The sequence below is a fragment of the Mus musculus genome, chromosome 3, assembly GCF_000001635.26.
Source record: "Mus musculus strain C57BL/6J chromosome 3, GRCm38.p6 C57BL/6J".
In the NCBI taxonomy this organism is placed as follows: domain Eukaryota; kingdom Metazoa; phylum Chordata; class Mammalia; order Rodentia; family Muridae; genus Mus; species Mus musculus.
In genome coordinates, this window is record NC_000069.6 from 63,294,255 (window position 1) to 63,322,213 (window position 27,959).

At 40.0% G+C, this 27,959-nt stretch overlaps 1 protein-coding gene across 5 annotated transcripts in view; it reads left to right on the forward strand.

Annotated features, from left to right (window-relative positions):
- Positions 1–956: 956 nt before the first annotated feature.
- Positions 957–27,959, forward strand: part of Mme (membrane metallo endopeptidase) — an 88,503-nt gene continuing 61,500 nt past the window's right edge. The window contains exons 1-3 of one of the 5 annotated variants that reach the window (NM_001357335.1): positions 957–1,361; positions 5,871–6,040; positions 6,725–6,760. In NM_001357335.1, the coding sequence (NP_001344264.1) occupies positions 5,881–6,040; positions 6,725–6,760 (196 nt within the window). In that variant the 5' untranslated portion in view covers positions 957–1,361; positions 5,871–5,880. Of the gene's footprint in view, positions 1,696–1,840; positions 2,069–5,457; positions 5,564–5,870; positions 6,041–6,724; positions 6,761–27,959 lie in introns of those variants that run through there. The other 4 variants (NM_001289462.1, NM_008604.4, NM_001289463.1 and 1 more) reach the window with 4 other exon arrangements.

A 27,959-nucleotide genomic window follows, 5' to 3' on the forward strand; every position in this document is an offset into this window, starting at 1 on the left:
TCTCTCTCTCCCTATCTGTATCTATATATACATACACATATTTTCCCAACTCGTTTTATTGTAAAATTTAGATGTTTTGAAAATTTAAGTAAAATATAATAAAAACTAAGCACACCGGTGTTGGGGAGGAAAATCTAGCTTTCTTCCCAAGAGAATTTGAGTAACTCTCTCTTCTGTGCATTGATCCTCTGCAAAACAATCGGAGGCAAGATGACCTGGGTTCAAATTCCATTTGAGATGCTTCCCAGAGTGCTTGCCAAGCTGCCTATGCTTATCAGTGAGAGGTCACACATCTCTGTTAGTCTAGCCATGAGGACAAAGATGTGCTTGTAATACCCACAGAGGAAGAAAGAAGCGTGGGCACTTCCGTTTGAAGGTGTGCGTTGAACTTACGCACATCAATTGAGTTACTTTGTCTTGAAATGTCTTTCCATGATACTCATAATTTCACTAACATACATTTCCTGTTCTTGTCTTAGCTTTTTGTTTGTTTGTTTGTTTGTGTTTCTTTAACCATTAAAAAAAAGCATAAAGTTGGTTAGGGCAAAGGAGTAAGGCATTTTAATGCTCAAAGATCGTTTCAAGTTCAAGTCCTGTGAGCATGCTCGCACTTATGGAGCATGTGTGGTGTTCAAAACTTGTGATTCCAAACAGGAGAAGGATTAGTATTCCAACTCTATATGTACTTGACATTGAATGACTACATTGAAATCCTGGGGCAGGGGTGGGGGCGGGGCAGAAAAGTTTAGCCTTTCTGAGTTCTTTGGTTACAATAGCGGCTAAAGGTAATTTCCATGAAATACTTGCCTCTGCACAAAGACAAACTTCTATCTTTGACAAATTCAATGCCTTAAGTTTAAGAGAAAGAGACACACATAGACTGGGGGGGGGGGGAGGAGAGGAGGGAAGGATGAAGAAAAGAAGACATTGAAAAGAAGGGAAGGAGAGTGAAGGACGAGGGAAAACGGAGAGAGCAAGAGTATGTGAGAGAGAAGCATTCTGGTCTTAGTCAGTTAGAGAATGAGAGCCTGCAATCAGCACTACACAATCCCAGAGAGACAGTGTATTGTTGTCTTGAAAGCCACAAAGCTAAACAATTCCAAGAATGTCTGGCGAAGCCCTTTTGGGAAGGGCAAGGTGGGGGACGAACTGGGAGAGGGAGCCCCCTCCGCCCCTTTACACGGTGTGACAGGATTTGGGAGACCTGGCGGAAACCTTCAGGTCACCCAGGGAACTGCTCTCGCGGCTGGTCCTGTGCGGCGAGGCGGGGGGTGAGCGCGAGGCGCGCAGGGCGCGGAGATGTGCAAGTGGAGGAGCTGGACGGAGTGCAGGCGTAAGCTGCAGAGCGGCTAAGGCGAGGGGTGAGTCTCGGGGTGAGGGTCCAAGGAATGCGGGCTTCCCGGGCGCTCACCCGCCCGGAGCCCGAGTGGGGCCTGGAACCTCCCGGGACTCTGGCTTCGTCCCCCTCCGCGCGCTCGGCGCCGGGGCGCACCCTGGGGACCGCACAGAGCGGTGGGCGCTCGCCCGGGCTGGGGGCTACTTTGCCTGCGGCCGCCCTGGCCGGTGCGCTCATTGGTCGGGATGTGTCTGCTCAGTCGCCTCCAACTTCTCCCCAATCCCACTGGTGAGTCACCGGAGAGCGAACAACCGGGCACCGGGAGCGGGGCACCAGTGTCCCCGGGGCGCCGGGAGTCGGTGGGACGGGCAACAGGAGGACAGAGCGGGCGGGGGCCGGGACGCGCTAAGCAAGGGCAGAGGCCGAGGTCCCGCGCGCAGCGGGCTCCTGGTGCCTGGTCGCCGCGGGAGGAGGAGGCGTGTCCTGGGCGGGAGCCGCCACTGGGACCTGAGAATGTGGGGAGGGGAAGGGGCCGAGAAGGCGACCTGGAGGAGGACCCTGGGAGTGATGTCAGGTCACCTCCAGGTTCATTTTCATAGCTTCCTGCAGCCTCCGCCCAGGAGTTCTGTTTGGTGACCGAGAGCAGCGCTGCCAAATTGCACCGGGGTTCATTTGGGGGCTGGGAATTGGCCATTCCGCTGTACAGACACTGTTTTTATTTTAAAAAACAAGGTTTGTTTTCATTTTAGTTTCTATCGGATTCTCTCCTCAATTAACTCACTTTCCTAGTTTTAAATTTTCTTAACCTAAATGTCTTTTCACAATCCCACCTCTTCATCGTGCTTCGAACCTTGGCTTCCTATTATATAATTCATGCTTAAATCTGCCAAAGGGTTGGCTGGCGCGGGGTGGGGGTGTTCTTTAGTAGATGGAAGTTTTTAAAGACCCTTTCTTACTTAACCTATCCTGATCTATTTATACTCTTTAAAAATGAGAGTAACTATAAACCGGTATTCCTCTGAGCCTCTCGGTCAAGTCTATTCCATGCCCATAAGCGGCTCACATGGATTTTATTAAACTGAAAACTAGTAACTGACTTGCAGCGCCAGCTTTTGGAAGCTGCTCTGCTATCGGCAGATTGGCGCTGAGGGAGTGTAGCTGCACGCCCTTGGATTTTTTCTTCTTTCGTTCAAGCTCTCAAAAATATTTGTTGTGTTTTGGACTTGATTTTTTGTTGTTGTTGTTGTTGTTTTGTTTGTCTTGGGTTGTACTCTAGAGCAATGTGGATGGGACTTTTCATGTCAAAACTCACTTCAGGCCGGGGGAAATACCTACTAGTTAATGTGGCAGGATGGTGTGGGGGTGGGGGTGGGGGTCAAGCGGTCTTCTGAATACTACTACTTCAGCTTCCACAGACACAATCTAATTATGAAGCTGACTTCTTCCTACTCTGCCTTAATTTCCACTAATGCAAAACTGTAACTCCAAAGCACCACCACAGGGACTTACAGACGTGTATTGTTGCAGTATCACAATGTGCCCCGAGTATGAAAATTGCTTCGCTCCACCTTTCTCTTTAACCGATCAGTTATCTTCCAGGTTTCATAATTTGACGTTTGCTGATGCTGATGCTTTGAAATGTATCTTATACCCAAGCAAAAATAGCATTGCGTTCTTTTGCTGATGTTGCCAAGTTGAAGTTTGTGGAGTTTCTGTTTAGTCTGAACTCCAGATTCTGTGTTCTCTTATTGTCTGTGTTGGCATTTGTTTTTTTAGTTTAAGAGATTTAACAAATTTCCAGTTCAGGTGAAATATTTTAAGAACCTAGGTATGCGTTTGCTTATCCTATTGCAAGCATTGACTTTGTACTGTGTTTTGTATTCTGATTTGTCTGTCTCCGCATCACCGATCTTTTAAAGGTGTTTGGGTGTGGTTAGATTGGAGCTTTAGGTACCTGAAGATTTGTGATGTGTTCCATCTTGAGGTGTTCTGGCTTAGATATTCTTATTAAAAGATAATGAATCATCTATAATTAAGTGGAAATGAAGGACACAGATAATAAGGAGGTTACTATCGCAGCATTTCTGCTTTTGACCAATATCAAAAAAGTAGTACTAAGAGAAAAAAGGACTTCTAAAGAATTGAAAAATCTTTACAAGAAAGGTTGATGAACGAAATTTTGATTCAAAAATTATTTCCTTTGATACAGGTAAGAGGACTAAATAGTTTGCCTATAATATACTGTTTGTTTCCCTGTAGAGATTCCTACAGACTTAGATAGTTAAGTGTAAAGAATCCAGCTACCCTGTCATCCTGCTCAAGGATAAAGAGGGAATCAGGAAGCAGTAACCCAGAACTGAGAAATGCCCGCCTACCAGCTTTCCCTCACCAAGAAGCTTGGTGGCGCCAGAGAGCACTTTGACTTAAGCAGATCTGACCGCCAAGCTTGACTTTACAGACTCACTAGATCTGACTGAGGCTTCTAGAAAGGACAAAAACAAAAATAAACGACGACAACATCAACAAGAAGAAGACAAAACAAACATTAAAAGGCAGCTCTTTATTTAAACATTTAAAGGCAGTGGGAAATCCGCAAGCAGATGTGTTAATTCTCAAATTCTAGGGCTTCAGGAAATCTGTACTTTTGTGCTTACTTCTCTGTTAAGGGAGAAAGTATTAAATTTGTCCCTGTTTTCTCTTTACTCAGCCGCCACTACTATTAAAATAGCGGTATGATCAATGCAATTCTATGTCATTGCCCCGGGAGCCGTGAGGCTAAGCTAACATGAGTTATATAACCATTAAATAAGGCATTTCTATATTCGGGTACATTACAGTCTACTTTTATTGAACAGACACGGATTTCATTGTCCAGTAAAGTATTTTTATTTGATAGTCATTGCTTATGCCATGTAATCAGGAGGAAAAACTGCTTGAGACTTTGTATCCAGTTTTTTTTTTTTAATGACCATATGTGTTTTATTATTGATAAGTCACTAGAGAAAACAAATCTCTACTTCTCTGCTGAGTCTCAACGATAATTCAAATCTATAGTCATGTTTTACTTTGCCTAGTGCCTCAGTTTCCACAAATACATCCCTGAAGACTTGTAACTGTTCGGGGAAAGTCTTCATTGATGAGAACATTTCTGAGCAATTGCTTCAGCTAACAGCCATATTCTATGGTTAATTTATATTGAGCCCAAAACTGCGGACTTGTTGTTTAAGGTGTTCTTTCCTGAAGTCATACAGAAAGGTTGAAGCTGCTGCAAGCTTTGCTCAGCAATTTTTAAAGAACCATCTGGCCTCTAAAGAAACCATGGAATCTAATACTTGGCCTTATATAACCTTAGTTTTTCACCATAAATTTCTGCATGGATGTCTAAAGTAGCTTTTACTTTACATGGCACTGTTAGATTCAAAATTGTGGCCAAATGTTTCTTATGTAGCATTGCTTAGCTGTGTGAGCTTGAGCAAGCTCATTGAGTCCTCTGCTTTCCAACTTTCCAGAGGGTGGAACTGAGGTATTAACATTCACCCTGTAGAGATTAGGAGAGCGAATGCAGAAAACGTTAACAATTGTATCTAACATCTAGAAAGAACTCCAAAACCCCACTTAGAGTTAGAAGTACTAGTGTTTGGAATTGAGTATAACTTAAGTATATATTCTGCAAGTGATACTCTGACCTACAAAGGAGGATTTACATAATTATGTTTGTTTTCTCTTTCAATCACACAATAAATGCTGATGTGATTATTGTCTTTCACCCTGAAATAGAAGCCACTTTTTTGCCCATTCAGTGACCATCTTCAAAATGTTGTCTACCCATTCATAGATACCCTTATCTGCAGGGGAAGTAATTTTGAACGTTAAAAATACAAGTTGTTTTCAAAGTAAAATAAACTATTTTCAAGTGTTTATTCCTTTTGGTTCTTTATCTGTATTTGCATTTTATATTCCTGCTTAGTTAAAACTTTAAGGTATTAGTCATTGATTTTCTTTTAACTTGTAAAAGATACCATTGGAGCAAGATATAAAGTTAACCTTTACCAGTCTAAAGTTCACATGAGTGAGATTAAAACTTTATTAGTGATGGTTCAACAACTATTTTTGCATGGATATCAGGAGCAGTATGAGTATTTAAACAACTCTTTCTGAGATCTTCAGTGATAGATACATATGTCTATTCTTCCTTCAAATCTCATGCACTTGTGTGTGAGTGTGTGGGTATGTATTTTTAAAAACAAAAGAATAAAAAAGTTGATTGGGCCTGGGACCAATCAGATTCAGATGTGTGTATATTCTTTATATTTTTTGCTTCTATTCTCAATATTTTGACTTTAAGAAAACTGTGTTTTTTCTCATTTAAAATAAATCGACCTTTTATTTATCATATATATATGTATATATATATGTGTGTATGTATGTATATATACATATATACACACACACAGATGTGCTTTTTATGAAATGCATGCATATGTTTTTTTTTATCTATTTAAGATGGCTTTATATTTATATGTGTATTTTACAGATTTTAGGTGATGGGAAGATCAGAAAGTCAGATGGATATAACTGATATCAATGCTCCAAAGCCAAAGAAGAAACAGCGATGGACTCCCCTGGAGATCAGCCTCTCTGTGCTTGTCTTGCTCCTGACTATCATAGCGGTGACAATGATCGCTCTCTATGCAACCTATGATGGTGAGTGTCTTCCATGCCCACAAAGATACCAGTACAAAAGGGAACCAATCCTGTTTGGATGCTTTCACCGTTGATCTCAATACACTTGGATGATGCACGGATTCATTTAGAAGATCCGCATCCATATGTTAAAGTGATAACGTTAGAATAAAATACACTACCCATATGTTTGAACTAAGTTATTAATTGCCAAGCACAGTCGATATGTTCATGTTTTTGAGACTTGTGTAATTTTGTGTGATTAAAATATACACAGTTTTATGTCTAGCTTCAGTAATAGCCATTAATCAATTTCTGTTGTGTCACTGAAATTCTAAAAGGTTTCATGAGAGTCTAACAACTTGAATTTGAGTCTCAGATGTTTTTCACAATAAGGATTAGTAAAGATTGGCTCTTTAATGGGAAAACATGATTGCAGAATGATGAATGAAGCATTCAGCTATTTTAGTTTAATATTTCCAGAGTTTAGTTGATGAACATGGTACAACAGCATACTTTTTCTTTGTAACCATCCTTAAATTTAACATTTCACTTCAATTCTTTTACTTTTGAATTAGTAAAAAATAGTATATACTGTTTGGTATTACACTTATTTAATTGGCAGAATTCTTTTAATAACAAAAGGTAAAAATAACCTGGAAAATGTTATTATCAATACTTATAGATCTACTCTCTTTTTTCTAGATGGCATTTGCAAATCATCAGACTGCATAAAATCAGGTAGGAAACCTTTTTTTCACTTACTAGTTTGCAATTAATATATAACATTTAGTACACAATTGTTAACGGAGATGTCTACGTTTGCCCTGCCCATATGCATGCTTATTAAGCTTATGTGAACCAAAAAGCAAAATGTATTTAATAGTAAAATAATCAAGTGGAATATTTTGAGATGTGTCACCATTCTATGATGATAATAAGTTATATTTGGTTTTGTGGTACTTACTATGGACTTAGAGAGAGAAAGTGAACACTGGAACGGCGAGAATAAGAGTAAGTCATTAGAAGGCTGTGAATTAAGAAAAGAATGACATGCAGTTCGAGAGAGAAAGAGAGAGAGAGAGAGAGAGGGAGAGAGAGAGAGAGAGAGAGAGAGAGAGAGAGAGAAGTAAAGATGTGAGAAGGGCCTGAGAGTGAAGTAGGATTCAAGATTTCAAAAGTATAAAAAAGGGAAGTATAATCATCGAGGAGGTGAATGCAACTTGGTGATAGAATACTGGTGTATTTGGCATTCTTCCAGCCTTGGATTTACTCCATAACACACACACACACACACACACACACACACACACACACACACACACACACAGCATATTCTTGAGAAGCAATAAAATTAAAGAGGCACATTATAGAAATATTGTCTTGAATGGCTTAGTAACTGAGCAACAGCTGAAGGATGACTGTGAATGGGCTCAGTGAGAAGAGATCACGTGAGGGGGATAGCAAGGGAGAGACGCCATGGTCAGGCAGGCATGAGCTGCAGAGTTTGGTCTGTAGTGGAACCAAGTGGGATATGAATGAGTCAAAAGTAATGATATGCTGTATCCAAGGGACTGAGGAGGACAGTGTCAGCTATCACGCAAGTACAGAAGCATGGAGATGAATTATGATATGTGTGTTATAACCTAGGCATAACTAGCAGTTGAAAATGGACTGCAGGTTGGCAGAAATGGGGCCTGAGAAGTGGGAGTTTGGCTTTGGAACCTCCCAGTTTATGGGTAACAGTAGAAACTTAGGGACGATTTGAGTACCCAAAAGAAAAAAGAGAAGAGGGACAGAGGCTGAACTTAAGACTACATCATAATTAGACTAGGAGAAATAAAAGATAAGGAACAGAAACACATGCAGCTATTTAAGTCACTGCAATTACTGTATTGCAAGAAAACAAGAAGAGCTCTTGATCCTTCTACAAGGAGAAAATAGATGCATCTGGGTACAACACCCTGGGATATGCTCTTTAACCTTTGGCAGTTAGCTATGTTCCTATCTGGCTTTTTGTTATTGTTTAAACTTGGCAATATAGTGATAGGAAATTACCTTGAGGTTCTAGGCTGCCGTCTAATGTGCTGAGTGTGTGCCCTTTGGCAATCTGCATTGCTTTTTGAATAGATATTTTGCTCTGGGTCTCGATTGTGATTGTCATACACCCTCCGTCATGGTGTTTGACACAGGGAGTCTTAAGAAAGATCTGGTTGTAGACTGGATTATAGCCATTTGCTCTTCAACCTAGCAGCATGCACTTTCCTGTCCAGTGGTTTTAATCAGAAACAAAAACATGTCTCTATTCCCCAGGGAAATAACTATACAGACACACTGGTTGAGAGATGTCTAGGGTCAGTGCAGAAAAGTTAATAGGAGCTGAGGTTGCTGAAGTTCCCATTTCCTCCTTCCCCTGATCTTCCTATTTCTCCTTCCTTCTGCCTGTTGTCCTGGCTTATGCTCCTGTTTTGAGAAACTTATAATTATATCCTGACCTGTAATGGTTAGTTCCTCTGTCCTTAGGGCACTTGACATGACTCATAAATCTCTTAACCTATAGGTTTTCTGTTCTCTTCTATCACTCTTCCTTCTTGCATTTTGCTTTTGAAGACGTTGGGTTCTTTGACTACACAGGCTGATGTTTATAAACCTGTATAGGGGATTTCCGAGGAGTCTGGCAGAGTCCTGTAGTAGTAACCACCTCATGAAGTTAACATTTGGCTCCTGAAACCTTACATGTTTGATAATTTAATAGGCTTGATATTTAAGAATATGGGTTTTAAATAATGTTTGTCAAGGACCGATCTGCCAAAATTTATTTAACCTTTATTCTTATAAGTATAACTTGGAAATCATGGCGAGTGTAAAGTGTCTGAAGAGCATTGCCTTGGCAGAAATGTGTGAGTGCAGCAGAAACATCCTCTGTGGCATAGCCGGGCTGCTTATCACTTTGCCCTGTCAGGCTACAAGTTGTTAAGACACTTTCTGATTCAGAGCTACTGTTTTGTTCCAGGAGAAAAAGGTGAGATCACGTGCTCCTCACCTCACAGATGCTCATGTTTGCACTCTGCTCTCTCATGTGCTTATGCATGCATAGACAGACAGACACACAGACAGACACACACACACACACAGACAGACACACACACACACACACACACACACACATATCCATAACATTTCTGTTGCTGAAAGACAAGTTCTTTTAGAAGTTGTTTCAAATAAAGAAATCTCTAGAGAAAATCTTAGACTGAAGAAAGGATTACAGGAGAGTGAGCAGAGTAGAATAGGTGGCGAAAAGAAAGACAGAAAGAAATGTGCTGAGAAAAGAAGAGTGTCCTAGTAGCAATTCTACAGTCACTTGTAGTGATGTGGAAAGTTCAAAGCTGAGCACAGAAATTCTTGAGCATTTGAGAAGTAGGTAAGATGCTTACTGTAATTGAAAAGAGATTGCAATGTTCTCCCAATGTGGGGCAACTTTCTGGCAAGCGAACTTTAGGAAGTAGAAAGGAAACCATACTGAGGGAAACACTGGTTACTGAAACCTGTGGGTCTTATATATTTTGGATCCGAGCATCTGTGATTTTGTAATACATATAAAGTAATGTTTACAGTGCCTCCTTTTACTTGTTTATATGTGAGTGCACAATGTTGGCCAGACCTCAATAAAACAAACACTACTCAACAAATAACAAGTTAAGGCAAGGCTGAACATTATAGCATAATAGTGTGTCATTGATCATTTATTTAATACTTACCAGTGTGAACAACTTAGAGAGACAGAGTTTGCATGTGGCTCTGTAGATTTCTGTATGTAATTCTAAGTTCGGTAACAGACCTCTTTTGCACTGTAACCTTCCTAACTGAAGAGACTTCGCCAAGTTTTATATTTTAAAGCAAAGCTCCCTGATCTCATCATTGCTGACATTGTGGGGTGGGTAAGTCTTCACAGCGAGTGCTGGCAATATAAAATGCTCAGCAACACTCCCACTTTCTAGCCACTAGATGCTCAGAGCAAGTTCTGCTGTCCCACTGCAACAACCAAAAAGAAAAACTCTTCATATATCCTCAAATTTCCTTTAAAGGCAGTTGAATGACTTCGGTAGGATAGCACTGTTTTAAATACCCTGAAGTCATCAGTCTTTTCATTTTGTGAGTAAAATAACCACCATCCTATCTGATTCCATATATATATATATATATTCCTTATACATCACTTTATATAGTAACAGGGCCTTTTAAAAGGTGGGGTGGGTAGGTGTGGCTAAACTAAAGAGTTTGTAATGGAAAGTTAGCCCACTGTAGTTATAAGGGTTCTTATAAGGTAAAGAGAGCAGAGCATCTCTGCCACCACACAAGCAGAGGAAGCAGAGACCTCAGCGTTAGAGCCGCAGTGTTACCCCTGGAGTCTAGAAAGCAGAATGAGTGTCCCAGAGCATGCAGAAGAAACTTAGTTTCTCTGATCCCTTGTAGACTTCTGACATCTAGGTCTGTAAGATAATATGTCTGAGGTATGTACTGTTATATCTCCTTCTTACAGTGAACTAATGTGGGCTAGGACTCCAACCCAGGCAACATGGCTCCAGAGTCTGTACTCATAACTATTTCTCTATATTGTTTCAGAGGATATCAAGAGTGTTTGAAACTTTCAAAACTCTACACTTGTGTTACAGTTTAGAGGTATAGACGCTTTCTCTTTTGCAAGTATGTGGGGTTAAAAAATAAAGTAAGATGATGAAGGAATATGGAAACTAGATGGAGAAATGTTTAAATATCTCCTAGACCCCATCATAACACAGAAAAATCCAGACAAACGCTGGTGTCTATATTAGTCTATTTGGCATGATTATAATGAAATATCTGAGTCAGAGTTACTTTATAAAGAACAGCACTTTATCTGGCTAGCAGTTCTTGTGGCTCAATTGATGCCTTCATGTGTGCCAACTACTAAGGTATCTGGGGAGATAAAGGGAACACACATACAGGCGTACTCTGGCATCTTTCCTTTTCTTATAAAGTCATCATAGAGGCTTCATCCTCTTGGACAGATGAAATCCCAATCCCCTTCTTATAAAGGTCTCATTTCTAGATTCCATAGTTCAGTTTAAGAGGATTGATTTCAGTACATGCACCTCTGAAGGATACATCCATGTGCCAAACAGGAGGATCCAAAGAAGCAATTGTTGACAGAGTGACCCTACACTATACAGAATCTAGGGAATCCAGGTCAAGACAGAAAAGCCATGGAGTTCAGAAGAGAGAACCGTTCTGTCGACAGTTTATACACTGAAAACTTTCCAGAGAACCCTGAGCAAAAGGCCTGGAGAGCATGGAGACTGGGATGGAGCAAGAGGGAAGATAGACTATAATCTGGGACTTGCTTTTACTTTACTTCTGTCCTTACCAACCAAACTTTGATGAGTATTTAATTACCAACACTAGGAAAGGGGATGCTCTGTCCACTTGAAATATTTATCACAGAGAGATAATGAATTCACATTCTGATTTAATTATCATTTTTGTATGCCTTGACCTACAACCTTGAAGCAAAATGAGTATTCCAATATGTGGTCATTTTTATAAATGCCAGATGGTGGTAGTGCCCCAGGTGAAGTACCTTAGCACTAACTCACCTCTGGCAGCAACAGGGCATCTCTGTTCCCTAAAGACCTTAGTCTCTGCCATCTGCCCATTATCACAGTAAATACTCCATGCAGAGAAATGGGGAAGTACACAAATACAGGAAGGACTGTAAGCCGAGTCTTAGAGTTTGCAAGCCTTATACCAAGCTTCTAGAGCAGATGAGGCTGTTTTCCTATATGTTTGGAAAAAATCATCAAGCAGTCAAGTACACAGACCGTGCCTTGGAGAAAGGACCACTAAAGCAGGCCTTTGTTGGTTTCAGTGTACCATGCAGAAACTTACTTCCAGGGGCTTCCTTGATATATATAGTACTGAAGGCAAAATGTCTCCAGTCAAAATTAACAAATTAACATCTATCATTCAAATCCTTTTTAAGAAAGGGAGCCAATACCCCCTCTACCCCCACAACACTTATTCTTATCATCTGTGAAAAAGTTAAAACACTAGTGTACCATAACTTTTTATGTGTGGCTGAGAGAAAAAAATATAGATAAGTTAAATTAATCATTAATTAGTGTTTAGTACCTGGTAGGTTTTCTTAGACTTCAAATGTCAACTTGAAGGCTGTAAAGATCATGTATTTACAACTATGCTGAATGTAAACTGTAGTCAATGATTTTCTGAGGGTCCTGGTTTTATAAACACTGAGGAGTTTATAAACATGGACACAACCATGTGCTGTTGAAGGAAGGGTCCTGCTTTGTCCTGCACAGCAAAAGGTAGCCTGATGATTTTACCAAACTTTCTGCCTAATTGTAGCTCAGGGTGATAAAATTAATATGTTATATGAGAGAAGTTGAAAATATAACATTAAAAAGAATCATAAGAAGAAAATTTGCCAACTTAAGTCCTGAAAATTGTCATTCTTTAAAACCATATAGCAAAGGAGAAGGGGAGGACGTTGCTAGTGTATTTATTCTGATTCTTAGACTGATTGAAATCTGAACCCTCATATTCTCTCTCTTTTAAAACAACCTTTCATCACACCTATTAAAGGAATTCTCCAGAAAAGGAGAATAAACACCTTCTCCAAGTGTGAGAAAGAAACCCATATATTAGAAGCAATTCTCATATTATGAGAATTGACTCACAAGATTAACTACCCCGTTTTCAGTACAAAACATTAGCTAGAAAGTATACTTTTAATGTTTTTTTTTTTTGTTGTTGTTTTTTATTGCATGGCCAGCCATGTGCAGAGCATTGATACTTCAATCAATGATGAGGTCACTATACAACATAAACATGTGTACATCCTGCAGGACCACGTTGCTCTGTCACCTCATAGACATCTTCGTTTGTGTGAATATGCTGTACAATGTCTTCTAAAGTCATTTCAGTGCATATCTTGGAATGAGCCCATCACTGAGTCCATCATTACCTGACTGCATTAGGAGAATATTAGTCTCTGGAAACCCAACCAAGCAGTTCAAGTTTTTCAGGATTGGGTACTGGAAGCATGGTGGTCATCTCCTGAGATTTAACTTACAGAGATATGTGACCATCTATGCCAGTGATCTGATGCACAGCAGACTGGTAGGCCCACATAGAGCACCCACCAGGGAACAGATATCAGGGATTATCCTCTGGAGACAGGTATGATGCAAAAGGCCTGTCCTCAGCTTGACTGATAGAAGTCAGCCAGAACCTGTAATTGTAGGCCTCTTTGTACTAACTAGATTCTTTAATATTTTTCCTAGCCCAAACTTTTCTTTCTAATCAAACAAATAGAAATTTATTTTACACATCTCTGAAATGCCACTATCACTGTTTTGATAGAAACCTAGATATTTTTAGGAAGAAGTAATCTTATTTGAGGAACTTCCTCCATCAGATTGGCCTGTGGTCGTGTCTGTATTTTGATTGTTGATCACTGTGAGAGGGCTCGATCTACGATCTACTGTGGGCAGGTGGGCCTGAGCCGTTTAAGAAACATAACTGAGCAAGGGCAGGGAAGCAAGGCAGAAAACAGCATCCCCTCATGTTATCCAGGTTTCTGCTTTGAGTTCCTGCCCTGGCTTCCCTCCATGATGGACTGTAAGTTGTGTAAGCCAAATAAGCCCTTTCTTTCCCAAGTTAGTTGTAGTCCTTGTTTTTGTCAAAGCAACATAAATCAAACTAGGAGACCCATTTGATTATTCATTGATACATAATTTAAGAATAATACCAATTAATAATCGGATGAAAAGAATCAATTCCAGCAAGAGATATGTGTAGGAAAAGTTTGCAAACTTCATTTTAAAAGCGTCATGAATAATTGAAGCTCAGTCATCTGATAGCTTCCTGCCTTCTTTTTCCACTAAGAAACTTTTAGCATCAGAGAGCTTGTATGTAAGTTCTGGCCACATCCTGTGTTATTGGTGGGTGATCTTAATTAAGTCATTTTAGGTTTTCTGCATTTCATTTTCCTTATCTGCAAAACTGGAATTAGAAAGGCCTCGTTTTACAGCTTTACAGCAAAGACAAGTGACAGCTCATTTCATACTGCTCATCTTCTGAGGGAGCCGCACCATGGGTATAAGCTCAGGTATATTCTATTTACCATCTTATTTCAGATATATAACAAATGTGACATTTAAATATTTTCATTGAAGAATCAAATAAAACTATTTTTAAATAAATGTTATGACAGTAGAAACACATACTCAACAACAAACTCACATAAAACCCCAGAGAAAAAAAGAGAGACTAATTTTGGATACTATTAAAGATGTTTTATCCTTTCTTGATATTTTCTTTGCTGGCCATAGTCTTACTTATATAGGGGAGGACAGTGTACGCATTGGCCAGGTTAAAATGAGCTCACTCAGAAATGAGCACTGATATCCTTCTTCTGTAAAAGAAAAAGGAAGAAAAAAATAACCCAAAAGAGCCTCCCAATGGCCATCCTCATTAGAAAACCCAGCTATTTTGTGCTTATCCATGCTGGACCTTAAGACTTGCTCTTCCTTCACCTCTGATTAAAGTTTAAAAGTAAGTGATGCAGAGGGCTGAAGCAGGAGGACAATGACTGAATCCCTTTTTCGAGTATGGTGTTTGTACAAGGAATATCAGCATCAGCTGGGAACTTTCAGAAATGCTCATACCCAAACCTTGCTGAATTTGCAGTTGTGATTTTAGCAAATTCTGTGCCAAGAAGTCTGAAAAGCAATAAAGAAGTCATGATTTCCAACTACTACAGCACCTTAGTAGAATAATTTGAGAAGCTTTTAAGACATGCCCATATAGTCACAATATTGTCTTTCCAGTTTAGTGTTCTTTCTGTTAGGAGGAAAAGTAACTTACATAGATATTACATACTTAGATACATAGATACTAGCACACATAGGAATTGCCTAGACATTTGTACTTTTCAAAGAAGATACATCCTATTATGTTATTAATGTGAAGGTAAAAATTTACCTAGAGCAGGGAATGGATTTTCATTGAGGAAGAGCTTGATCAGACCAGCAAAGTCAAAGTCATATGGAGGGCTAACACAGCAGACTATGATGGGGAATATGGCAAGACTGTGGCACTGTGAGGATGCATGTAAGACTACATTAGAAAGGATGTGTATGAGGAGCTGAGGTGGTGACAAATGGGGAAGTGTTGAATGTAGACATTGACAAGTGAGGTGAGCATCAACTGTGTTGTGTAATCCGTAGTGAGGTGAGCATCATCTGTGCTGTGTAATCCATTTTAAAGTAGTTAGAATTCCTTTCTACAGCAATGGAAAATCGGAGAAGGATAAGTTTAAACAAGACATGTGATGTGATGTGATCCTGGATGCTGCAGGATCACTGTATATTTTATTATAAAAGAAGAATGGCTAGGGAAAGGAACTAAGCCTCTTGTACTGATCTCGATGAGGATTATGGTTGCCTAGTTCTGAGATTACAATATTCACATATATTAATGCATAAAATTGGGCATTTTGTAGAGTTCATTAGACATAGTGTTCAGATGAACAGGTGAGGTAGTAAAAAAGAAGTAAAGAAAACGTTATGTAAGCATTTGACTTGGAAGACTGGATAATAGGTGAAACCACCCACCAAGCCACCATACCCAAGGAAGAATGTATAAATAGGTAGGGCAGACTGTAGGCAAGAATTTGCCTTGAGGCCATTTAAATTTGAGGTACTTGTATTTTGTTTGTGTAGTGAGGTTCAAGGATGTTGGGGCTGAAGATAAAGTCATTAGCCCATGGGTAATATGGCTGAGATTCCAGGAAGGAGATAGCCCAGAATGACATCATATAAAGCAACATGTTTGGAAATGAAAAGAAACTCTTTCAAAAGAAATTGAAAATTCAGTATTGGAGTCATTCAGGTGAGAAGTCACTCAAGCAAATGGAAATGCAGATGTCAAGATTGAAGTGACTACAGAATAGGATTAAACACAGCCGAGAGCCAGAGTAGGATAATAAGAAAACAGAGAGAATGAAGTCAGGGATCCTGGTGGAAGATGCAGAAATGGTGATCTCTATAGGCAAGCAAAAGTGTTCTGGGGGTAATGTGGCCAGCAGACCTCTTAGACAAAGGAGTCTTCTCTTCCTCTGTTCTTCCTCTCTTACTGGATGTTGGAGTCAATGATGGTTCGAATGAGTGCACACATGGAGCTGGAAGCATAGGAAACAGAGTGATCACCACTTCACAGTTTTGTATATAGAGGACAAATCTGTCCTCACAGCAAGCTGTAGTGAATGTAAAGTGAGCAGAACCCTAGAAAAGGCAGACCATCACGTCAGGATGCTGAGAAAACAGGATAATGTGGAGTAAAGGTGACAGACAGTTGGGAGTGTTCAGAGATGCAAGAAATTCTTAGCTGGATCATAGCAGTGGTTCACACATCCCCAATGCCACCTGTGAAGACAGGTGTGGACAAGCAGACTTCGAGGAGGGTGCCAAAGCCTTTAATAAGCAGAGATGAATGTCTCAGGAGTCAGGAGATGACAGATAAAGCAGGTGAGGCTGAGATGATTGAGTGGCAGAAACCTTAATAAGTGCTGTAGTGTGCTGACTCAGATTGGGCACAGTGATAATAGAATGCTAGTTTTGCCTGTTGACACTGAGTACTGAGTAGGGTAGAGCACAGACAGGAGAGCTCCAAGGGAAGCCATTTTGCTTAAGCCAGAGAACTAGAAAGAGCCTTCCTTCTAGGCACAGACTTTAAAGCTTCTCGCCCTCATATCTTCTTGGAGAAGCTGCCTCCAGAAATGCTTTTCTGTTTCTCTTTCCTCTCTTGGGCTAGACCTTCGTCCATCTAGGAGTGGGTTTGTGGGTGCCACTTTTCTGAAGGGAGGGAAACTTTAGCTGACTGAGATTGGGGTTTGGGAATCACAGGACAGGCCACGTGATCCGTTCACACAGATTAGGAGTTTGGTTCACATGTTACTGCAGTAGGTGATGATATCTCTCAAAAGCATAAACAGCATGTCCAGGGAGGATGCTGGCAGGCCTACTGCGTGGCATATATTGTTATGGGACTCTGTGATAATAGAATTATTAATGATTCATTTAAATGTATCTTTCTATACTCCAGATAAAAGTTCAAAATTAATCAGAAAGTTATTAAAGTGTTTGTTTAAACATTTCTCAGAGGCATGATCATTCTTCAGAATTTAAAAAACAAACAGTTGTTGCATTTCAGAAGTCTGATTGCTTCCCTCCATTCCCCACCCCAGGAGTCTGATTACAGTATTTTAGCCATGAAGGTAATGAAGGGGTCAGAGTCACTGTGCTGGCTAGATGATCAGGAAGCCTGCTGAAATGAATTATCAGGGAACGACTAGCAAACACCATCATTTCCTTGTTCTTTGTGGCTGGATAAAACCCAATTGTATTTCTGTATCCAGGCCTCTCTTGGTGGAAACCTAGGCTGATTCTGTATTGGCTATTGTAAATGGTACTCCGCTACATATGGATGTTCAGGTTTCAATGTCCAGTGCTAATTTAAATCCATTAGGATATATTTTCAGGACTGGCATACCTGAAATATATGATACTTATGTTTTTTAGTATATTAGGACATCTAGGATAATTGCCATTGTGTTTGTGTTGATTTACACCCCCTTCAGCACTGGATAAGATACTGGAAAAGTCTTTTTTCCTGGATTCTCACCAGCATTTTTTTTTTAAATAATGGTTACCCTGATTCTTCCATTAGACCCCTTGAGCTTCATTCACTGTTTGACTGTGGATGTCTGTATATGTCTTAGTCAGCTGCTGAGTGGAGCCTTTCAGAGAACAGTTATGCCAGGATCCTGTCTGCAAGCATAACGGAGTACCATGAATAGTGTCAGGGATTGGGTTGGTGCTTGCCCATGTGATGGGTCTGAAGTTGGGCCAGTGATTGGTTGGCAGTTCCCTCCATCTCTGCTCTATCTTTGTCCCTGTGTATCTGGTAGGCAGAATCCTAAGAGGATAGGGACTCCATAGGAAGACTAAAAGAGTCAACTAACTTGGACCCTTAGGGCTCTCAGGAACTGAACCACCAAACAAAGAGTGATCATGGACTGGGTCTAGCCCCTGACTCCACTCACAGGTAGAAGATATGCAGGTTGGTCTTCATGCAAGACCCCAACTAGAGTGTGGCTGTTCCTGAATTTGTTGCCTGCTTGTGGATCCCATTCCCCTAACTGGGCCATCTTATCTGGCCTCAGTGAAAGAGGATGCCCCTAGTTAGGCAGTGATTAATGTTCTGGGGGAGGAGGAATGATCCTCAGGAGGGTTCCCCTTCTCAGAGGAGAAGGGGTGGGGAGGAGCTTCGGGGGGTGGGGTAGCAAGAGAATGGGGATTGACATTGGGATGGAAAGTGAATTAATTAATTTAAAAATAATAATAGCCATCCTGATGGAAAGAGATGGAGTCTCAATATCCTTTTGATTGGAGCTGCTTGCAGCTACGAGATAAGGATTTTATATATTTATTGGCCATTTGTACTTTACTGTTTGAGAACTGTTTGTCTGGTTCTTTCATTTATCTATTATTTATTAGATTGTTTTGTTGAGCACTTTATAGTTTAAGATATCAATTCTCTGTCAGATGTGTACCTGGCAAAGATTTCCCCATGCAGTCATTGCTTCTGTTCTTCAGAGGCTTCCTTGGTCACATAATCCCATTTGTAAATTATTGGAATTATTCTCTGAGCTACTGAAGTTCTTTCTCGAAAGTCATTGTTTGTGCCTCATCTTAGTGTTTCCCTTTAACAACTTCAGACTAGCAGGCCTTCCAGTAAGGTCTTTGGCCCACTGTGAGCTAACTTTTGGGCAGTGTGAAAGAGAGGATCTAGCTGTTTTCATTTTTCTCTGTGAACTATTTGTTGATTTATCTGTTTTCCAATGCATATTTTGGGCACCTTTGTTAACAGCTGGGGAATTGTAGCTGTGTGAATTTGTAGCCAGGTGGTCTATCCCATTCAATTAGTCTGTATGTCTGTCCCTGTGCTAGTGCTATGCTGGTTTTGTGACTGTCACTCTGTTATAAAATGAGTTTATGTTTTTGTGACACTGTAAAACCTCTAGCACTGTTCATTTTTGCTCAGGATTGCTTCAGCTGTTCAAAGTTTTTGGATTTTTTTCCCATTTCTGTGATGACTAACCTTAATTTTGATGGGGGCGACACTGACTCTGTAACTCTTCTGGTAATATAGCCATCTTCATGAGTAAATTCTGGGAATTAGATTAATTCTAATCCATGAGAATAGAATACTAAACCCAGAAGCAACCATAACTGATGGATAGCCCTGTAGTAATCAATTGAAATCAATCACTTCCTTTAACCTCAAAAGTTTTGGGCAAACAAAGGAACACTTAGCACAGTACATACCAAGACACTCATTTCATAAATAAGCATAGTGAGATTACAAATTGGCTTTTGGGCAGTAAAGAAAAATAGAGGAGACAGAAGTAAGTAAAGGGGGGAAACAGTAAGGACAGGGAGAAGTGGGGCGGCTCCAGCCAAAGAAAGAGGAAGAAGAGAAAGTGGCAAGTTCACATCTGACAAGCGGAAACATTCCTTGCAGTAGGACACCAAGGCAGAGAGGCCACAACCCCAAGCCCACCTATACTAGTGAGAGAGCTTGTATTCTCAAGAATACAAAACAGAAGGGAAGAAAACACAGTGCAGGATCAAGGCAGGACAAAGCTGGCCTACAAAATTAGATATGAAGGAAGGAGACCATAAAAGCGAAAGAAGGAGAAATAGACTAAAATTGTATATCCGACCCGTACACACGGGGAAGGATAAAGTAAGATAGAAATTTTAAAAATTGAATTAAAAATAGCAAAACATAAAATGTATAAGGAGATGAAGAGGACTGATGTCCTGTCCCTCAGGAACTCCACTCGGATCACTGGCATTCAGGGATCTGAGTGCAGAGCCTGGGTATATGTAAGCCTTCCCTGGCCTGGGTGGAGATGCAGTCTCTTTTTGCCTAGTCTAGTGGTGTGGAATTCAGCTCTTTGTCACCTTACTTTTCCTTCTCTGGCTATCTAGATGTCTGTCTTCCACTGAAGGAAGAACCTTTGCAAGGCTTTTCTGTGTTGATCTTTGTGTTGTTTGTCCTACAACCAGAGTGTGTGGGCCATGGACTTGTCAGAGGAAGTTATATCCCTAGGTGCCTTTCATTCCCTCGGTCCCAGATGCAGCTATCAGCAAACTTTCCACTGTGTGTCTTAGACCTTGGCACCTCTAAGTCCTTGCTCTCATTTGTCACTCTTCCAAGGAGCCACTCTATGGCTCAGACCAGATTCCCACTGTGTAGAGCATTGCACAGCTCAGATTCAAAAGATTTCCCTCTTGCTAGAGCAAATGGAATTCTTACAGAACTCTCAAATTGCCAAAGACTTATAATCAGACCAGTGATCAAGTCATTACTTACAAATATTTCCCACAAGAACTGTTAAGTTCTTTGGCTTAATTTTCTGGTATAGTGAATTTAATCAGATGAAATTTAGATGCCTTTTCTACCTTCAATATTCTGAAGTGAAATGAGCTCATTATTCCAAAAACACATGTATAGAGGAATTAAAAAATTATCTTAACTGAAAGCCAAGAATCAAAATAGTAACAATATGTGTGACTGAAAAATATATTTTCATTATATTTCCTTGACTCTAATAATGTAATATACACATAGCTGTGAATTTTTGAAAACAGTGTACATCATATTCTGGAGCAACTCTCTGACAGTATGTTGAGGAGAAATGACACAAGCTAAACCTTGAAAGCCAGATTAATAAACGTACCCATTTTAAGAATACCTGTTGTGAAACTCTGTATACTACACACCAACTAAGGTTAAGAACACAAAGTCATAGAAAACAAGTGGAGAGATGTGGAAAACTGACATTATGGCCATACTCCATGTGGGGCCTAAGGGCAAGCTCAGCCTCATTCTAGCCTGGAACTCATTGGGTCCAAGGTCAGTGACTAAGTGTCTCCATATCCAGCCGGCCTTGTGCCTGGTCTGCTTTTGACCTCTGCTCCCATCCGTGGGTTCTAGTCTAGTCCCTTGAGGTCTTCACTCCTGGCTCATTCCCCAGTTCTGGCTAGTGAGTTTCTGCTGTCTTTCTGATCCGAGAGACTGAATGTAGCTGGATTCCTCACCTCGTAACCTTTCCCCAGAAGCTGAAGAGCTGCAGGCTCCTTAGAGCTCCACACCTGTTGCTGGTTTGCCACTTACTTCCAGCTGCCCTTGGCTCGCTCCGTGACCTGCTTCTTCCTGTTGCTCCTAGCAAGGAGTTTCTTCCAGGCTTGATCACGTACAATCTATCTAAACCAGTATTCCATCTCACTGGACTGCTCTGACACAATCTCCCAAGCCCCATTTATATAAATGGCAAAAAATGTAATACAGTGAACTGTTCATTCCTCGGAAGGATTGGTTTCTCTGCAATCTAGGGGAGAAAGCTGAAGGTCTTACCAGTCCATCAGCTACCTACTACTACATCTATGAATTTTAAAGCCTTAAAGAAAAGAGGAATCCATTTTGCCTTATTTAATAAACAAAAATCTAATTACGTAAAAAAGTTCAAAAATTTCAGATAGTGCCTATCTAACTAAATGAGCACATAAAAGTCATTTTCAATTTGACATCTTTTATTTATGTGTGGGTTTTAGTTTATAAACAGCAGATGGAGATAAGTTAACTGAGAACAAAGGATCTTTTTTGGAGTATCTATTATGGACTAGTTTTTATTGTACAGGATGGTGGGATTCAAATCTTTATTCTGAGTGTTCTTACAGTTACGAATGTTTTAATATTTTTTGGGTCACCTCAAGACACATTCTGAGTTATTTCTCAGATATCGTGAGTGCTGTACCAGGAAGAGAACTTCTTTAATAGCAGAGTACATTATATACTTCACCCAGAAGTTTAGGTTGAACAATGTGTGGTTTGTGACTTACAAAACTGTAAATTTAATAACTTTGATCTTACTCATCGTCCTGTTTTCAACAACTAACAAGGTACATGGCACAGAATTATTAGAACTTCGTGTAATATATGCCCGTGTTCCCTGATGCCTTAGCATAAAGTCCCCAGCCATTCAGCTGTGCTAGGTCATTTGTCAGCACCTGACAGGCAAAGTTGGACAGGGAAGAGGTATTGTCAGTCTCCTGTAGTCCTGTCTGAAAATCAGGTTTCTTAGTTCTGCACAAACCTGTAAGGTTGCACGTTCCTAACTGATGCATCTCCTTTGCTAGTAGTTATCTCTTTTCCCTGTCATTTCATTTGCCTTGCTAACTCTTCCTCTTAAGCTAGACTTGGGCCAATGAGGAAACAATTTCAGTAGTCATGCATCCTTCTGGGCCCACATTTTTTCTATTGTAGGGAGAGTTTTCACCTAAGCATTTACATGGAGAAGAACTGCCAGTTTCTAGGCCCAAAGTCTCCACCAGCCTAGGTTTCTCTCTTCTGTGCCAGTTTGCTCTGCCCCCATGATTCTCAATGTGGTTTCTGTTCTCTTTAATCTAAACTCCTGAGTTCTCACTTGGGATGCCCTAATATAGCTAAGCATGGCTGCTCTCAATACCCACAGTCCTCTATCCCTGTCTGCCTTATTCATAAAATGCCAATTCAAATTCCTCCTTCATATACATAAACATCTATCTTGTTTCCAGGAGCACATTACAAGCAACTAACCTTAGGTGACATATAAAGTAGGAATTTTCTTGTCACTTGATCATTGGGTAAGTTAGAGAATTGGAAATGAGTCCCAAGCCTAACCAAGAAACCCTTCATAGCTGCATGACAGGCAGTGTATTACAGCTCCCTTCACTTGCAATATAAAGAAAATGGTCTTGTTTAAGATGAAAGCCTGCAGGTCTCTGACCTTTGGGACTGCATCTATTCCCTCCAAGGTTTATTTGGTGACAAATAATATTGGGTCAATGATGGTACTCCAAAATTTTGGTGAGATAAAATGAAAAGTTTCAGAGTGTGTCCACTGTTCCTGAGGAGCAAGCAACCTTTCCTTTGGAGAAGGCAAATCCTTTAGAATAATCCTCTAGGTCTTCCCTAATAGAAAGGGACTATTTACTTAGTTAAAATAAGAATGTGTGGAGTGAAGCAGTCTTATGTTACCTCAGTTCTTGGCTTATTAATAGATAGGCACTTTAATAGCACTCACTAGGGAAGAACCATTTTACCTTTTTGACAGCATTCCAGAAGCATCGTGACCTAGCCTGACCTCTCTTTGTACCACTCCCTAGCAAAAACTGATGCAAGAGCAGGCTGCTTTGAGCTCCTCTTGGTAATTGCATATCACTGAAGTCTGTTGGTCATTTTGACCAACACGTGATTCAAAATAACCTGTTTAAACAGGAGGTACATGGGTGGGTCTAGGAGCTTGGGATCTAACCCAAGTGTTACCAAGGGAACAGTCAAGACTTTTCGTGACCTTTCACAGTGTTAGTGTTTAAAAGGAACATTGTTATCCATTATCATTATAAGCAAACTTGGTAACTTAGTTTAAGTGATATATCATGTAAATGACAGTATTATCCCTAATAGCTTTTTGCCAGCAGTCTTTTAGGATTCAAAATGCAAATTACACCTGGAAAAGCAAAACTATTTTTAGACTCATGGCACTTCAAGTTAAGTGTAACGCCGTCACACTGTTTTTCGTTATCATCAGCATGCATTTGGGTTGGGAATTTTGATGGAATCCCTAGAGAAAAATTACTATTGGCCATCTCTTGGCTGTGAGCCAGTCATCGAAATGGACTATGAGATAACCCTAAGGATTTTCATTTATTTGGGGGACAACCAACAACAGATTATCATTGTAGGACCATTAGAATTGAATATACTGAAATCCAGAGCTAAATGAGGTGAAAAACTGCATCTAACTATTCATATATTAGGAGAAAATAAACTCATCTGAGTGTTTAGCTAAGTAACATAGCTTGGATTTTCTTCCTCCCTCTATAATCCTCTATAGGACTCTTGAGGTGTGTGTGTGTGTGTGTGTGTGTGTGTGTGTGTATGCACTCATGCATTTTATCTGGACTTACCACAGAAAAACAGCATATGGAAAACATTACCTTCAAATTAGACTGACAGTCCATCTCAATTCACCTTTGTGACGTTGGGCATAGAGCCCCTCTGTGCATATATTTCTTTTAAATTAGAGGTATATTAGCTACTTAAATACAGATTGTGGGTCTGATCCATTTTTTTCATTTACAAGTGGTATGATTCGGAATGCAAATAACATATCCAGAATGTTTGTTTCTATATGACAATGATAACAAACTATATTTACTGTAAAAATCTAAATGAATACAAACTTCAAAGTTTCTGTGAAAGTGCTTGGTGAACATTGGCTACTATTATGATTTCATTTAAAAGTTGTTGAAGTCCCTCTAATTCTCCTTTTGTCTGTAAGTTTGATGGTTTATGAATTCCAGCTTGTGCCTGTGTGTATGTACACGAGAGCATGTATAGGTGTTCATATCCGTATTGATATAGTAAGTCTTCATTATCGATTTTGCCGGGTTTAGAATTACCAGTTGACAGGTTAAGGCACAGCTCTGGGTATATGTTGGGAGGTGTTTCCAATGAGGAGTAACTCAAGGGGAAGACCTGCCTAGAATGTGCCTCATCCTCATATGGGCTAGGTTCCCAGACAAAATACAAGGTGAATAAAGAAGCCAGAGAGGCCGTCTTCTTCTCTTGGCTTCTGCTCTACTGTGCTATGAACTGAACTGTTCTGCCATGCTTTCCCTACCATACCAGGCTCACTCTCCTGAAACTCATTCAAAACAAATCCTGTTCTCTTTAGCAATGTCTCTCAGGTATTTTGGTCACAGCAATGAAGGGTAACTAATACTCATCTTATGCACTGGATATGAATTAGTATCTGAGAACTTTATGACCATTTAACTTACACTTCTTTTCTTTTTCCTTTATAGTGATATAAAAGGAATAAGTCTTCTTTAGAACTTATACTTTGAATGTTGGTCTTTTCTCAGGTTAGTGATAGCTCGATAGCTCGTCTGACACTTTCCCAAAATGCTGGTCAGCAGCATCAAGTTCCCAGGCAGCCGTGTGATCACAGCTCTGACTAAGCTACCATGCTACATAGCTTGGATGTATTAAATGTGTTTGCTACATAATTATATTTTCCATGTCTGATGAATTTATCAGGATCCACTTCTATTATAAGTTACAGAGCATCTGTATATGAAGTATAGCTATAGACTAATTACTCTTCAAGGCAGGGCATCAAAAATAGATCTCTTTCTTGAGAGCACAGATGTACAAGGTAAATTGTACTGTGTACAAAGGCTTTCCACAGATCTTCCTCAGAGTTTGAATTGCTGTGTGGCCATGCTCAGTTTATCTTTCTCAGAGTCTTCTGTATCCCAGGCTATCCTTGTCCTTGCTGTGCAGCTGTAGGTGAGCTTGACCTTCTAGTTCTCATGATCTGCCTATGTATTCTGAGATTGCAGACATGGGCCACCACAACAGCTTTAAGTGATGCTAGAGATTCAGCCTAGGGCTTTGGGCATGCTGGGTAAGTACTGCAACAACTAAGCTTTAGTGTCTCAGACCCAATGAAGACTTTTCTCCATGCTGACCAATTAAACAATTGTAAGGCTTAGCATTAGATTGCATGGGCTGGAGCATAAAGAGTGGCTCAGAGAAGTAATTGAACTCAGAGATATACCAGTGTATAGTTTAATTCAGTACCTCCACATCCTCCAGTCTTTCTTCAGCCAAAGCAACACAAAAGCAATTTGAAGGCAGGAATTTTATTCATTACAAATTAGAAGCTGATTGTGAAAGAATCCACGGTGTGTGTAATGAAAGCTGTTTGGTTCTTATTGGTATTAGGGTCATTTTCCTTTCAGGAATGGTCCTCTAGATTCTAGTTTGCATGCTGTTGCCTTCTAAATGGTGATCACTTTCCATTTCCCCGTGCTTTCTGTGTTCCTTCCAAATTCTACAGCTCTGCCTTTGCATTGGTTGAGGGCAAAGGTGGAGGTGCAGGGAAGGAACGGAGTCACCATTACCTTCAGAGTGTTGTCAACGGAGATTTCTTTTACTTAGCGTAAGTTGCCTCATAAATAATATGAGGCTTATTTTCTGTAAATAAGGCCCTTATTGATGGAGATAAAAAGGTTTAGTCATAAATGAATGCCTTAAAGTTTTTACAGGAAGCATCTCCTGCTGGCTGTCTTAACTTTTCTTTGACCTCCTTTGGATACTTTTAGAGAATTCAGTTATTTTAAGATACTAAAGTCAAAATGTTGTTTGGGAACAGGTATCAGAAGGCTTAGAGCAATTTGAAAAGAACAAGCTGAGCACATTTATTTTTATTTTTATTTATTTCTTTATTTTTTGCTTCTGTGCAATTCCCTAAACCCCTCTTCAGGGCAGAACAAGAATAGTCAATGGAGAAAATTTGTCACAGACTAAAGAGAGATGTCTATTTGGTGTATGTGTTATAAACAGATACCTGATCTAATTCATAATGACAGAAAGTTTTGTAAATTGACATAGTAATTGAGAAATAAATGTTGCATATACTAGGTGTTGTTTATGTTGCTCATTTCCTCATTTTCATAAAGGTTTTCCCCCCCAAAAAAATCCAATATCTTCACTATTTGGGAACTCCATGTTTGATAATTTGCCTTGTCACTAAAATTTATTTTTAACCCCCAAATCAACAACTCGGGCTTCATCACAGATATGCCTAGATGTGTGGAAAATAGAAGAATTTTCCATGTCTCTTCACATCCATCCTCACTGAGCCAAATGAGCAGACCTTAACCAAGGGTCTTTGTCCAGGCCTTTAGTGCCATGTCAGGGACGAATGGTATATACTTAGTGAGTTCTGTGCATAGAAACACACAAATCAAGTGTAGGTTCGTCTCACCTGACTATGTTCTCTAAGGTCTATGATTCATTCTACACAAATTCAGTATTGGTTTTTATGCATCAGAACCCCCATCAATAACAAGAATCACCCATATTTGCTTTGAAATTACAAAGGATTTTTTTCTCCATTCTTTTGGGAAAGAATCGATGACCTGCTAGGTAGGAATCGAGTTTAAAAAATGAATCCTATGAAGAAGTACTGCCATGCTGTGTGCAGTATTCATCTGCTGCTACTACAATCACCCTGGTTTTTGGCTTCCTTTCTCTCACTGACACTTGCCCCAGGAGCATGAGACAAATGTGGGAGTTGCTTTTAAAACTTGTGCATACATTCAGGACCAGAAAACTGTCATCTAGGAAATGTTCATATATAAACATTAAAATATTTGTTATTTCTAGTGCCCTAAATCCTAATTTTAATTAGCACACTATTAGTATTCTTAGAAAGCAGAGAACAGATAGAAAAGGAGAGGCCATGTGACATGGCATTCAAAGTTAGGCCAAAGACTGCGCTCACCTTTCATGCCATATTGGAGTTAGAGTATCTCACTGGACAAGAGCTTAGCCATTGAGCCACATCCCTAGCACTTTCTCTTCTTAAGATAGGTGAAGCAGAGTCCCCAGCATTGTCTTTTAACAGAAACCCCACCATATACAACCATGTCTGAAAGACTGCTAGAATGTTGTACCCAACTTTCTTCTGGATGGCCAAGCATCCTCCTGAGATGCCAACCAAAGTGTCTCTTGGCTGTTAATAAAGAGAGGTGATGCTTAACACAGCACAATTTGTGCTGCATAAAGTGCAAAACCAGCCTGCTGTGTGAGGCATGGAGATACAAGAAGCCATGCTTGAGACACAGAATGGGAGAGATGATGGAAGACAGAAAAAAAGCACTTTCCTACTTTTCCTGCTTTTCCTGTCTAAGGT